A 15,287-nucleotide genomic window follows, 5' to 3' on the forward strand; every position below is an offset into this window, starting at 1 on the left:
ATGTAATCAGAATGCTAATGAGAGAGGCAGTAGTGCACAGCAATGGGACACCCCGCCAGTAATGAAAGAGGAAGTAAAGAAAGCCTTAGGAGCAATGCAAAAGGGAAAAGCAGCTGGTGAGGATCAGGTAACACCAGATCTCTTGAAGGACGGAGGGGAGATTGTGCTAGAAAAACTATCCAACTTGTATATGCGATGCCTCATGACTTCAAGCGTAACAGAAGCTTGGAAAAACGCTATCACTACTTTAATTCATAAGAAAGGAGATGTCAAGGACATGAAAAATTACAGACCGATCAGCTTAGTGTCCGTTGCCTACAAGGTATTTACTAAGGTAATCGCTAATAGAGTCAGGGCAACCTTAGTCTTTAATCAACCAAATGATCAGGCAGGCTTTCGTAAAGGATATTCCACAATGGATCATATTCACACAACCAATCAGGTGATAGAGAAATGCGCTGAATATGATCAGCCCCTACATATAGTCTTCATTGATTACGAGCAAGCATTCAACTCAATGGTAACCTCAGCAGTAATGCAGGCGTTGCAAACTCATGGTGTACAAGAATCTTATGTGAAAATACTGGAAGATATCTATAACGACTCACAGCTACCTTAGTCCTCCATAAAGTCAGCAATGAAATTTGAAAAGGAAGGGTGTCAGGCAGGGAGGCACGATCTCACCAATGCTATTCACCGCTTGTTTGCAAGTGGCGTTTCGAGGCCTGGATTAGGAACGGTTGGGGATAAGAGTTAATGGAGAATACCGAAGTAATTTGCGATCCGCTGATGAGATTGCCTTGTTATGTCACTCAGGAGATCAACTGCAAAGCATGATCAATAAGTTAGACAGGCAGAGCAGAACAGTGGGGCTAAAAATTAACATGCAAAAAGCCAAAGTAATGTTCAATAGTTCCGCAAGGGAACAGCAGTTCACAATTGGTGCTGGAAGTAGTAAGGGAATACGTCTACTTAGGGCAGGTAATGTCTGCTGATCCGGATCATGATAGGGCAATAACTAGAATAAGAATGGAGTGGAGCACATATGGCAGGTTTTCTCCGATCGTGAATGGCAGTTTGCAAACATCCCTCAAGACTTAAGTGTACAACAGCTGTATCTTCCCGGTACTCACCTACAGGGCATAAACGCGGAGGCTAACGAAAAGGGTTCAGCTTAAGTTAAGGACAATGCAGCAAGCTATGGAAAGAAAAATGATAGGTGTAACATAAGAGACTGGAAGCGGGCAGAGTGGGTGAAGGAACAAACGTGGGTTAATGACATCCTAGTCGAAATTAAAAGGAAGAAATGGGCTTGGGCAGGGCATGTAATGCGAAGGCAAGATAACCGCTGGACCTTAAGCGCAATGAAGTGGATTCCAAGAGAAAGCAAGTGTAGCAGAGGGCAGCAGAAAGTTAGGTGGGCGGATGAGATTAAGAAGTTTGCAGGGATACAGTGGCCGCAGCTAGCAAAGGACAGAGACATGGGAGAGGCCTTTGCCATGCAGTGGGCGTAGTCAGGATGATGATGATGATGAGGAAGAAGAAGAAGAACGAGAAGAAGAAGAAGAGAAATTAGATTTCCAGTGCACAAAGCTAAGGCACCTCAGGAAAATCACCAGTTATCTAGTACTTAAGAGGGGCATTTTCAGTTAACTGACAGTTTAACTCTCTTAATGCTTGTTATTCACGATGCAGTTTAATTTGAGGATAAGATCAGAAGTATGTTTTAGAAAACAGAGTCCAAGACACAGGTACTGACCAAGCGTCTCATTCGCATTGAGTTGCACTACCCAGGCTAACGAGGTCCTGCTCTAAGGATCTTGTGCATTAAAAGTGGCTGCCGCGATGTTGAATTAATGTTTTCGCAGCATACAAACAAAGGCAGGCAGGCCTTGCACAAATACGGATGTGCTGCGCACGAGATGGAAATGTGTGTAAAAAAATAATTATGATAAACGAAAAAAAAATACATCTTAATTGATAAGCAGTTTTTTTTAGTGGAAGTCCAATTTCCAAAACAACATATTACAAAACAGCAAAACAACATATGACATCCCACCCAAAAATCAGCACTAATAACAAACTGTTTTTGGTGCAGAAAATTACCTGAAAAAACCCGAACTGTGGATCTTTTGGCTGAATAACCCAATCTGTTCCTGAATTTGAGCTAAAAAAATTATCAACCAATTTTTAACCCCCCCCCCCCCCCCCCCCCCCCGAATTCTGCGCAAAATAAAACCAGAAAAAAAGGACCCTAAATATACACAATATTAAAAAGAAATGAATCAAGAATACCTAGACTGAGATATACTGGAATCAAAAATTCATCAACCAGATTCACTTGCACTGCAACCAACCTGCAACCAACCTGCCCCCCCACTTAGCACATTATTCACTGCTATCAGCAAAATTCTCTCGTTTAGAGAAAAAAGCAAGAAGCAACAAGGTCAAACCAAACATAATAGTGCATACCATGCAAGTGCAGCAGCCGTTTACACAGTACCTCAGGCCAAAACATATCACACAGTTGATCTACAACTTTGTTCTTTAGCGCCTCATCTTCTGCAGACCAGCTGGGCTCAGTGTCACACTTGCTGAAGAAAAAAAAGAGAAAAAAACAAGTTGCATAAAAAAACAACCACCACATGATATAGCACACAAATGAACACTGGTACATGAGAAACACTGTATACTCAAAGGGCTTGAAATAATGGCACTCATGCATTGCCATTCTAAGGCTGTCAGTTCAAACACAAGATGTTACTACTCCAAAGCAACCGAATCCATCAGCAACATGCTGTTGCTCTTCTTGCTCTCCTGTCTCCCTCTAAACATACCCCATTCCTTCAAGGAAGGGAAGAGTATACCCAGGCAAAGCTGTGGGTGTAAGCCTTTTTGCACCTCTCTGCATATCCTGCTCCAAAATAAGTTTTTATGGTTTATGCGGTTTAACGTCCCTAAGCGACTCAGGCTATAAGGGATGCCATAGTGAAGGGCTCTGGAAATTTCGTCCATCTATGGTTCTTCAACGTGCATTGACATCGCATAGTACATGGGCTTCGAACCCGCGTCTTTTGGGTCAACAGCAGAGCGCCCTAACCACCGAGCCATTGCGGCTGCAAAAAAAAAAAGGAGGGGGGTTTGTTCATCTGCAGCAGTTTTGAACTAAGGTGAAAGTGGGAGGCAAGTTTTATTCTTTCTTTCACTGAGCAGCCCTTTATGCAGATAGCTTAAAAGAAAAAGAAAGCAGCCATCTCGCAGGTTCGCTTCATACGAAATCCCTTGCATTGCTTCTGGATTTAATAAGCAACTAAGTTACTAAGGGCCACATCACTGAGAGGGCGACAGAAGTAGTTTTGTCACTACTTCAAGAACTAGAAGACATTCACACAGTGCATCACATTTAGTGTTCCCTGTCTCAATCTTCAGAGCAGTGCTACAAGTGCTGTTTTCTTTCACACAACAATTTAGTATTCTGTATTCCTTAACTACAAAAAGTAGTAACAGAAAAAGTCTGTCATTACCTCTCCGCTGAGGCAGAGCCGTTGTTTGGAAGAATATTTTTAACAACACCCATTGCAGGAGAGGTAATCCTCTTGCCAATAACACTGGTGGGGAAACAATATGACATAAGCATGATTAATAGTGCCAATGGAAATCAAGGTTCAAGTTCCAAAACATAAATCCAATACTGTCACAACACACAGGTTAAACTTGAATGCTTTGCAACTGCAGCAATATAGTTCACTCGATACCAATACATAAATCAAAGCTGACCACCTTCACTTTGATAATGTAAAAGAATTTCACATTACAAAAAGCTAGTCCAATTTATATTTGGATAAAGTTGGTTTATTTATGGAGGTTTAACGTCCCAAAGTGACTCAGGCTATGAGGGACGTCGTAGTGAAGGGCTCCGGAAATATCGACCACCTGGGGTTCTTTAACGTGCACCGACATCGCACAGTACACGGGCGTCTAGAATATTGCCTCCATCAAAATTTGGCCGCCGCGACCGAGATCGCACCCGCGTCTTTCGGGTGAGCAGCCGAGCACGATAACCACTGAGCCACCACGCCGGTTTGGGTAAAGTTGCTCATAACAGAATCAATATGACAACACTCTACAACAAATTTTCTGCAGCAATTGAAGTGAATACTTACTCTAATAAAATTAAAGTAATAACTGGTGGCCACAGAGAGGGGGAAATTCAGGCAGAGAGAAGAAATCTGGAGTCTATGTGCAATGTTAAATGAGCTTGCCAAGGTTTGTGCTAATTTTTGCTGCAAGGAACTAGCTCACTCAGCGAAGCTTGCAGTATATGTGACATTACAGCAAAGATCTCCAGGATGCTTCACTTAAATGAGGTCCTTTTAAGTGAAGCTACCCTGTGACAGGACAGGGACAGATATCCAGCAGCCAGGCTGCTACTTGGGCTCGAGCAGGTAGCTCAAACCCACCTGACCTATACTAGATGGAAATAAACACCATGCAGACTTCGCATAAAAGCAGACTGTGCCCTACACAACACTTCAAACCTTCACACATGGAATTCATTTCGATTACACAGCATTTGCAGATCACTAGAGCTCCTACATGAAGTGATCTAGATTCTGCTACTGCTGCCAGTCTAATGTGCAGAGATCATAGGTCACGTAGAGCGCACTGATCTAGTGAATCATAAGGCTTTCCTATCAGCAGTTCAGACTTTTATGAGGCTAGCGTGTATAATTTTCAAATTTCTATATCACACACCTGTCACTGCCAAAAATTCACACAAAGAATACTTCACACTACATGCATGTACATTTCTTCACATATTCAGATTCTGGAGTTCTGCAAAGAATCAGTAAGTTGGCTATTAACAGCTATGAAGCACAAGGTTTCACCGAAGATGCAGGAACTGCTGCTTCCAGCGATCACACTCAAGCCTGAGTTCGTGGTTGCAGGCAGCACCCCCTGTCTCATCTTCATACAAGTAGCAGTCAATAGCATCAAGAGTCTGTTGAACTTGGGCTGTAGCACTGGCATTGAAGTCCTGGATACAGGAAAATTAAAAATAATGACATCAACTTTATTTTCAGCATTCCAAAACAAATCACTTGGCCAAACATTCAATGGTGACAAAAAAAAAAAAACAGGAAAACCTTGGTTGCAAATTTCTCTGAGAAGACAAAACATCACTGGAGCTACAGCTTATTCATGCAGCACGTCAGAGCAGTTATCCACAGGCCTTCTAAATAAACAAGACGGCCCATTTTCATGGTCACATTTTAAAAAAAGGTCTCAAAGCTCCCTTGAACCAGCACAGCATAATTATGCTTTAGCACTGTGAAGAGCAACCACGCCACTTTACTGCAGCAAACGCTAGGTCACTGACAATGAGTTATTCAAGCAGACAGCAAGTAGGAACTACTGTTTGATGTTTGCTTTCATAAAATGGTGTACAACTGCTTTAGTTGTAGTTTTGTGTGTGCTTGGACACAGGTTTTGACTGCGCCCAATAACCAGGTTAGATAATCATGCCACAAAGTCATGTTTCAGGATTGTAAAAACTCAAGCCTCATTTGGCCGAGTTAATGGTAGCCAGCTTTTGACTACAGCTTCCTTCTCTTTAAAGTTTAAAGAACTGGAAAAGTTTTCACAGCATGAAAAGTGTTCAGGCAACAAAGCCATAATTATGCACACAGGTAGAAATGCAGCTGCACACACCCTAAAGCACCCAAGCATTGGAGAATAAATAAGTCACGTAGACAGGTATGCAGAGCTTACTTGATATGCTAGAACAAAAGTAGTCCATGTAACAGCGGTGTTCCACCCTTTTGTTATTTAATCATATGAGAAAAAATTTACTATTCAAAAACTTCTTTTAGTGCCATCGCGGTGACGCAGTTTCCTGTTCTTAACAGGTGCCATTAAATGATTTCAATTTCTGCCAACAGTTGACTAATAAAAATCATTTCCATGTTGTATACAAGCAACAAAGACCAAGTCGCCCTATATATCAAAAGTGCTTGCTCATCAGCATCCATTTGAATGTAGCCACATAGCTACAAAGCAAAGCTAACCATACAGCTTTCTTCAAAATTTGACCCCCCCCCCCCCAAAAAAAAAAAAAATTAGAAAAACTGGGCGAAAAATAGTGGAATTCTGGCAGGTCCACTGCAGCAACAAAATCCCCAATAGGAGCCAATTTGTCCCTGTACTTCCATATGCTACTCATCCTGATTATAGCACAATAGACTGAATTTCCAAACAAGCAGTGGCTGAATTTTTATTCAAATGCAAAGATTTTAAGGAAGCTATGCAGCATTCCTTTGTAGCCATATGTTGTGCTCAGGTGGTTTCCAATAAGTATACTCCTTTGATTGAAAGGTACTGCACTTTGAGAAATTCCCCAAACACACCAGTCCTACCCATGTGTGATGTATTAAAAAAATCTTTGGATGCAGTTTCAGTCTATGCAAAAGGGTGCAACAGATCAACATAAAGAGCTCATTCTTATATAACAATTAAAAAAAGAACACCAAACCTTTTTCTGAACCTAACTAGCACCTTGAAAATGGTCCGGCACTACTGCAAGAGAATCGTACCAGAGCAGACTTTTTTTAAATCACAAGTTGTAGGCAAAGGTGAAGTGATCTCAATGCTACCATTATCTCTACACTCTCATTTCTCGCTGAGCTCAGCGCATGCAACACATAATGCCCATGGCCTGATGCATAGCATAGATCTCTTGCTCAAAACACCAGAATGCTCACTACAATGCTACACTGTAGAAGACACCCAACACGCTGTCATTTGCAGGACCTCAAACACCACTGCTTGTGCCCAGCATACACCACATTCTCTAGGTCTACCAATGTCTGTTGTCAGAAGAATGCTTCACTTCACTACCCTGAATGCCAAGGCTACCTTATGATCCCTATAGGAGTTCATTTTCAGATTTGGTGTGCACAAGCATGTAATCTCACAGCATTTGAGATTTTCCACGGACAATCATGTGGGCTACATATCTTGATCACCTTGCTGGGCACCTTGTATGTGGCAGGCTGGATGTCTTCCACTCTCCTGTATTCTCAACAAATACTCCCCTTTCTGCCACCCAGGCCAAAGAGCCAGACTCGAGAAAATAAAAGATATAAACTAATAATTATTAAAGCAATTAATCACAGTAATTAATTTATTTGCATCTTGGCATTTATTCCCAGAAGCCAAATTATTAGTACCTCATCCCATGATGAAGTGGCAGTTGGTGCAGTGTGCTCTGACCAAGGACTGAAGCCTGTACCACTTGAGCAATCCACACAGTACACACTAAAAGAAATGAAAACAAAATGCCATGTGAATTAGTAAGAACAAAATGTGCAATTCAGCATTACAAAAAAATACAATGTAAGCAACACTCTGCTCAGATTGTACAACACGAAATTTCAGGCCCTGGGAACTCAACTGCAATGCTTCCAAAAAATAGTCCCAAGAACACAACAATATGACTCCTTTACCACATACAGTCTGTGCTGCTTTTACTTGTGTTTGCAACATGGACAGGTAGGGCTACAGCAGAGAAGAGGCAAGGACTAAGCATTAACACAGAACTATTACTGAAACAAACATTGTTTATGGGGGTTTAACATCCCAAAGCAACTCAGGCTATGAGCGACACCGTAGTGAAGGGCTCTGGAAATTTCGGCCACATAGGGTTCTTCTAACATGCACTGACGTTGCACAGTACATGGGCCTCTAGCATTTCGCCTCCATCAAAATGCGACTGGCGTGGCCGGGGTCGAACCAGTGTCTTTCAGGTGAGGATCCAAGTGCCGTAACCGCTGAGCCATCGTAGTGACTTTGTTGAAACGAACAGGAACATCAATAAACCAACTAGAAGTTAGCTCTAACTACTATATGGTAGTTACCAGCACAAGTACAGAACATTATTTCTTAAAAAAAGGCCAGCATGGTGATTGTATTGTATTGCATTGGGTGTTATGGCGCATAAGCAACTCAAGCTATCATGCGCCAAATACATGGCATAATTTTTTTCAAAAATTGGCTGCCCTCAACGACAGTCCTTGTCCGGTCAAGGGCTGTCGAGGCCAAAAAATCAAAAAGACCTCAGCCTTCTTCTCAGGCTTGAGAAAATGGATGAGGTGTACCACGAAATGCGTCAAAGCACAGGGTAAGAATATTTAGAATTAATAGTTTTGAAATATTATAGTTTTTTTAAGATCGCAGCTTCTTTCAGGAAACTAAAAACAGATGAAATATCTACAAGCGGATTATCGTGTGTATGTCCGTTGTGCAGGCGGCATAAAATTACCTCTATAAAACGTTCCTGATGCCTGCCTGATTTCCATTCTCCCAGAATGGGTTTTACTAAATGTAGTTTATTTCCTTCACTATTCTATGTAGACTGCTATTTTTCTTTAAGTTTATTTTCTACTAACTTTATGCAATCTGCATAGGGTATATTTACAGTCCTGACTTCTTTATGATGAGCTTGAGCAGCGCATGCATCAGCTCTCTCGTTGCCACTAATTCCAAGATGGCTTTGTACCCAGCAGAGCTTAATTTCATGCCCTTGTGTTTCAGCAGTTATTATGTTATGTATTATATCTTCTATTAAAGATTCTCTAACATTTCTGGCGTGCAGTGCTGTGATTACACTCAGCGAGTACATGAAGATGATGTTGAATGTTCTTTTTTACTATTTTTGCTAAAGCCACGGATATGGCATAACATTTGGCTGAGAAAATTGACACACACTAAGGCAACCTGACCACTTTTTCCCATTTATCTTGCATCACAGCACTTCCAACATAATGTGCCATTTTAGAACAGTTTGTATAAGATTTTGTGTATTCTTGGTATTTTTCGTCTAGTGCCAAAAATTCTTGAAATATCTGTTCATGTGGAGTTTACTTTTTGTGAAATTGTGTCAGTGTATGTTTGCCTACAGCGGGAAAGGTGTACCAAGGTGGCAGTGGTTCGGGTCTCTGGGCAATATCAAGTAGTGTGTCCAGAATACCTAATTCCTGGCAAATTTCTTCAAAACAGATGAGTGGTCTCGTTGTACTGGGTTTGTTAATAAAAAGCTGCTTTGACAGGCACTTAACTATGAAGTAGCAAAGATGTTTTGGTAGTGAACGGGTTTTTAGGACGTGTGCACATGTGAGCATGGCTCTTCTATCTGCAAGGGGTGGTTCGTTACATTATACATATAGACTGTTTATGGGCGAAGTCCTGTACGCACCACTTGAAAGGCACAGACCTGAGTTATGTACTTGATCTAATTGCTTCAGGTAGGACGGCCAAGCTGAACTGTTGTACACTATGCACCCATAATCTAGGCAAGAGCGAACTATGCTATGGTAGATATGTAAAAGGCAGGTCCTATCAGAACCCCAGTGTTCACGCGAAAGCACCTTTGAGATATTTAATGATCGAGAAGCTTTCTTCTTCAGGTTCTTTATGTGGGGCAAGAAGGTCAGTTTTTTGTCAAATGTTATGCTCTTTTGTCAATTTGTGATGACTCTTTACCGGTAATTCGAGTTCAGGCGTAGCCTAGGATCTGTCTGTAGGCCACGTTTGAGTGAGAAAAGAATAGCCACTGTTTTCTGTGGGGAGAAATGGAAACCATTTCGGTCAGCTAATGTTGAAAGTTGTTAAAACTGCACTTGCCTTTCGCATGTTGATATGTTTGAGGACGTGCAAGCTATCTCATGATTGTCGACATAGACTGAATACATCTGAATACATAATAGACCGTGGGATTATTTTACTAATAGGATTCATTTTAACAACAAAGAGGGTTGTGCTTAAAATACACCCTTGAGACACTCCATTTTCCTAAATGAAAATTCTCAGGAGGGCTGAATTGAGGCGTACATGGTGTTGTGTTGTGTTGGGTTTTATGGCACATAGGCAGCTAAGGCCATCATGCGCCAATGAGGCGTACATGGAAGGAACGGTTTGACAGGAGGTCTTTTAGGCAGTTCAACATCCTGCCGCGAATGCCAAGTTCTGCGAAGTCCTGAAGAATACCGAACCTCCATGCTGTGTCATATGCTTTCTCTAAATCGAAAAAAACAGCACGACTGTGTTGTTTGTATACAAAAGCTTCACAGACGACAGTATTTTCAAGACGAACTAGGTGGTCTGTTGTGGAGCATGCCTTTTTGAAACCGCACTGATAGACATCGAGAAGCTCACAGGCTTCTAACACGAAGGTTATCTAATATTCACGATACTTTCAAAGGATTTTGCAAGGCAGCTGGTGAGTGCAATGGGCCTATAACTACTAGGAGAGGTTGGTGGTTTTTCGGGTTTTAAAAATAGAACTATGATGGCCTTCTTCCAGGCTTCGGGTAGCTTACCCCGATACCCAAACCTTATCAAAAAAACTTAAAAGTGCCTCTACGGCAGGTTGAGAGAGGTGGGAAAGCTTTTGATAGTGTATTTCGTCATATTCGGGCGCAGTCTGTTTACTAGCGGATAAGACTGTGTGGATTTCTTGAACTGTAATAAGATTATTATATGGTTCATTTGTATAGCCACTTTTAGGGAGTCTTTTTTTCTCAACTGTGTTTTTGTACTTTAGAAATTATTCTGTGTAGTGTGATTAGCTGGAAACTGCCGAAAAATATTAACCTAAAATGTCTGCCTGTTCTTCGATATTTGTCTGTATACCAGGGGCTGTTAAAAGGGGAAGTGTGAATGGGGAGTATTTACCATTCAGCTGTCGTACCTTCTCCCACATTTCTTTTGATGTGGTTGAGCTGGAAACTGCCGAAAAATATGCACCTAAAATGTCTGCCTGTTCTTCGATGTTTGTCTGTATACCAGGGGCTGTTAGAAGGGGAGTATGAATGGGGAGTGTTTACCATTCAGCTTTCGTACCTTCTCCCACATTTCTTTTGATGCGGTTGAGCTATTTATGGATGTCACGTAACTTTGCCACGAAGTCTTTTCAGCACTGTGGTGGATATATAGGGCTTCTGCTCCTGCCTTTTTAAAGTTTATAAGATTTTTCTACGTGGAGTACCTGGGAAAGATTCCCCATGCTTTGCTTTGTTTCTTTTTTGCTACTCTACATTCTTTTGTATACCAGGTGTGGTTTGTTTCACCACTCCAGAAGACTGAGGTATAGCCAGGCGTACAGCAGAAATAATGCACTTTGTGACAATTTAATTAGGTTTATCTATACTTAACTTATCTGGATCTACTTTTTCTAGGCTAGCGTTTTCTTGAAACAGCGCCTAGTCGGCCAAATGCAGCTTCCAACATCGTGGTTTTGCAGGAATGATTTCCGGAGAAGATGTTAGGTTGATAAGAACGGGTAGATGATCGCTGCCTTAAGGGTTGTCCAAGACATCACATTTAAAATCAGTAAAAATGGAAGGCAATGTAAGAGACAAATCTATGCAGCTCCAGTTTCCTGGGCTTGGAGACCAATTTAAGTGTTTGCCTGTGCTGAGTAGGCATATATTATTGCACAGAATAAAATCTTCTAAAATACAGCTTCTAGAGTCCATTTGTTCGCTTCCCCACAAACTGGGGTGAGCATTAAAATCCCCGACTAACAGATATGGCTTTGGTTATTGTTTTGGATTGTTTGGACCTGGAAGACCCCCAATGGTGAGACAAAAAATGAAATAGATTTAATACTATGTGCTCACCCTGGCATTGTGCAGGCTGTGGAGTCGTCGAAAAGGTGCGGTGTAGCGACCACAGAATGTTAAGGACTATAATTAGCCTAGATTTGTAGGGGGAACAGAAGAAACTAGTGAAGCAGAAGCCCGTTAACGAGTTAGCATTAAGAGGGAAAGTAAATGAATTCAGGATTTCACTGCAGGACAGATATTCAGCTTTAACTGAGGAAGACGATCTTAATGTTCAAACAATGAATGATAATCTCACTGCTATTGTTACGGAGTGCGCCCTAGAAGTAGGTGGAAGGATAGTTCGACGGGATACCGGCAAGCTATCTCAGGAGACGATAGATCTGATTAAGAAACGCCAAAGCATGAAAGCTTCTAAACCTACGGACAGAACAGAACTGGCAGAGCTATCAAAGTTAGTAAATAAGCGAAAGGCAGCTGACATAAGGAAGTTTAATATGGAAAAAATCAAGCATGCTCTAAAGAATGGAGGCAGCCTAAAAGCAGTGACGAGAAAACTACCCAAGCAGCAGATGTGATCGGCCCAATATTGGAATTTGATGCCATCACTCTGGGCCTTTGTTAGACCGGCCTTTGCCAGTACATTTCCAATATTGGGCCGGTTACCTGTGCTGCTTGGGCAGGCATAGGTAAAAACCAGATGTGTGCGTTAAGACACAAGAACGGCAATGTATATTTGCAATATGGATAAGATAGTTAAAGTAGTCGAAGAGTTCTACACAAACTTATACAGTAGCCAATGTAATCAAAACGGTAATCAGAGAGACAGTAGCGAATAGCAATGTGTCATCCCGTCAGTAACGAAAGAGGAAGTAAAGAAAGCCTTAGGAGCAGTGCAAAGGGGAAAAATAGCTGGTGAAGGTCAGGTAACAGCAAATGTATTGAACGGCGGAGAGACTAGCCACCCTGCATACGCAATGCCTTATGACCTCGACCATACCAGAAGCTTGGAAGAACACTAACATTATCTTAATTCATGACCTCGACTATACCAGAAGCTTGGAAGAACACTAACATTATCTTAATTCATAAGAAAGGAGATGCCAAGGACTTGAAAAATTACAGACCGATCAGCTTACTATCCATTGCCTACTATTGATTACTAAGGTAATCGCTAATAGAGTCAGGGCAACCTTCAACTTCAACGAAATGATCAGGCAGGCTTTCATAAAGGATATTCCACAATAGATCATATTCACGCTATCAATCAGGTGATAGAGAAATGTCCTCCATAAGTCAGCAATAAAATTCCAACAAGGAAGGACGTCAGGCAGAGAGACACAATCTCACCAATGCTATTCACCACCTGTTTACAGGAGGTATTCCGGGGCGTGAACTGGGAACAGTTAGGGATAAGAGTTAATGGAGAATACCTAAATAATCTGCGACTCGCTGATGACACTGCCTTGCTGAGTCACTCAGGAGAGAAATTGCAAAGCATGATCAATGATTTAGACAGGCAGAGCAGAACAGCGAGTCTAAATATTAACATGCAGAAAACCAAAGTAATGTTCAGCAGTCAAGCAGGGGAACAGCAGTTCATATTTGGCAGCGAGGGTCTGGAAGTGGTAAAGGAATACATCTACTTAGGGCAGGTAGTGACAGCTGATCCGGATCATGAGAGGGAAATAATTACAAGGATAAGAATGGGGTGGAGCACATTTGGCAAGTTCTCTCAGATCATGAATGGCAGTTTACCAATATCCCTCAAGAGAAAAGTATACAATAACTGTATCTTACCGGTACTCACCTACGGGGCAGAAACGTGGAGGCTAACGAAAAGGGTTCAGCTTAAGTTAAGGACAACGCAGCGAGCAAAGGAAAGAGAAATGATTGGTGTAACGTTAAGAGACCGGAAGCGGGCAGAGTGGGTGAGGGAACAAATGCGGGTTAATGACACCCTAGTCGGAATCCAGAGGAAGAAATGGGTTTGGGCAGGGCATGTAATGCAAAGGCAAAATAATCGCTGGTCCTTAAGGGCAACGGAGTGTATTCCAAGAGAACGCAAGCATAGCAGGGGGCGGTAGAAAGTTAGGTGGGCGGATGAGATTAAGAAGTTTGTGGGCATACAGTGGGCGCAGCTGGCAAAGGACAGGTTTAATTGGAGAGACATGGGAGAGGCCTTTGCCCTGCAGTGGGTGTAGTCAGGCTGATGATGATGACTATTTTAAATGTTCTAAGTCATCGAGTGTTACTGTCAGGTGTGGTTGGAGATATACGGAACATATTGTAATTGTTTTAAAATGTACAACAGTGACTGCAACGGCTTCAAATGTAGCCTGAAGCTTGACTTCGCGAGTGGCCACACTACTTAGGACAACTATGGCAGTACCTCCACAGAGCCTATTGCTTGTTTTTAGTCATGGCGAAAGACTTTATATTTACTTAAAGTATTTTTATGTTTTGATCCTAAGTTTGTCTCCTGGAGACACAAAACAACCGGGGAATATAAAACTAGAATATCTTTTACATCACTGTAGTTTTTTAACATGCCTCGACAGTTCCAGTGAATTACGAACGCCATATCTGATGCCTTTTGGGGATGTATTTCAAAACCTATGCTCCCGGTTTTGTGGGGCCTGTTATTAAAATATTCCCTTCCTTTTTGTGTTCAAAGGAGTGGCGTCGCAGCTGCTGCGGAGGCGGGCTACTGCCTGCGAGGCGATGGATTCCTGCAGGGAACCCGCGGGGGTATGGATTTGTGGCTTCTTCCGTTGGGGGGAAGCCGTGCGGCCTGCCGGCTCAGGGGCCAGCGAGCCTTCTGAGATGGCAGGGCAGCCTTGGCTGCACCTATCAAGAGATGTGGATGGCCCTGCTTGGGCAGTGGCCTGAAGTTGGAGTGGTGTATAACCACTCCCACTAACTTTGGTTGTCCCAGAGGCCGCCGTCAGGTGCACCTCTGGGATGTCAATGGTGCCGACACTGGAGTGCCGTTCGGGTGGGGGACAGGGCAAGTACACATCAACAATGGTGTATTGTGTGCCCACCACTGTCACCAGACACCGCTCGGGGCCCCTGGCGCACGGTGTGCACATATGACCCGGATGTCTCTTCACTGAACTTTTTTTGTGCCTCAGGGTAAGATATATTTTCATGTACTTTCAAATTGATCATTTGCTTTTCTTTTTTGAAAGTTCACAGGTTTGCGAGTAGGCTGCACGTGGACCTTTGCAATTTGCACGTTTTGTTTCAGTTGCTTGGCAGTTGTCTATCATGTTCCGTTTTGGCACATTTGCCACAGGTCTTCTTGCCTCTACATGTCTTGCTGCCATGGCTATACTTTTGGCATTTGAAACATCTTCTAGGGTTAGGGATGTATGGGTGCACTGGGCACCTGATGAATGCAACCCGGATAGACTCGGGCAAGTGAGTGCTGCCGAATGTTAGCACGATGTGAGGTGGTGTTTTTTCCTCTCCTTTAGGCCTTATAGTGATGCGGCGAAGGGATGTTACGTCTTGGTCTCGCAAATTCTCGAGGAGCTTGTTTTCATTCCCTAACAGCTCTGCATACACAAACAAGTGTAGCGGAACAAGCAGACATCTTAGGTGAACATTTCTCAATCATTTCCAGTTCTTCACACTACACAGAATCATTTTTAAAGTATA

At 42.4% G+C, this 15,287-nt stretch overlaps 1 protein-coding gene across 4 annotated transcripts in view; it reads right to left on the reverse strand.

Annotated features, from left to right (window-relative positions):
• Positions 1-15,287, reverse strand: part of LOC144114598 (uncharacterized) — a 65,406-nt gene that overhangs the window by 38,140 nt on the left and 11,979 nt on the right. For all 4 annotated transcript variants that reach the window (XR_013311066.1, XR_013311067.1, XM_077648451.1 and 1 more), the window contains 4 exons: positions 7,230-7,317; positions 4,890-5,038; positions 3,525-3,608; positions 2,504-2,594 (listed from right to left, as the gene is read on the reverse strand). Coding sequence is in view for 2 of the 4 variants with exons in the window: in XM_077648451.1 (XP_077504577.1) it covers positions 2,504-2,594; positions 3,525-3,608; positions 4,890-5,038; positions 7,230-7,317 (412 nt within the window). In the remaining 2 variants the exon portion in view is untranslated. The remainder of the gene's footprint in view (positions 1-2,503; positions 2,595-3,524; positions 3,609-4,889; positions 5,039-7,229; positions 7,318-15,287) is intronic.

The sequence above is a fragment of the Amblyomma americanum genome, chromosome 1 (genome assembly GCF_052857255.1).
Source record: "Amblyomma americanum isolate KBUSLIRL-KWMA chromosome 1, ASM5285725v1, whole genome shotgun sequence".
In the NCBI taxonomy this organism is placed as follows: Eukaryota; Metazoa; Arthropoda; class Arachnida; order Ixodida; family Ixodidae; genus Amblyomma; species Amblyomma americanum.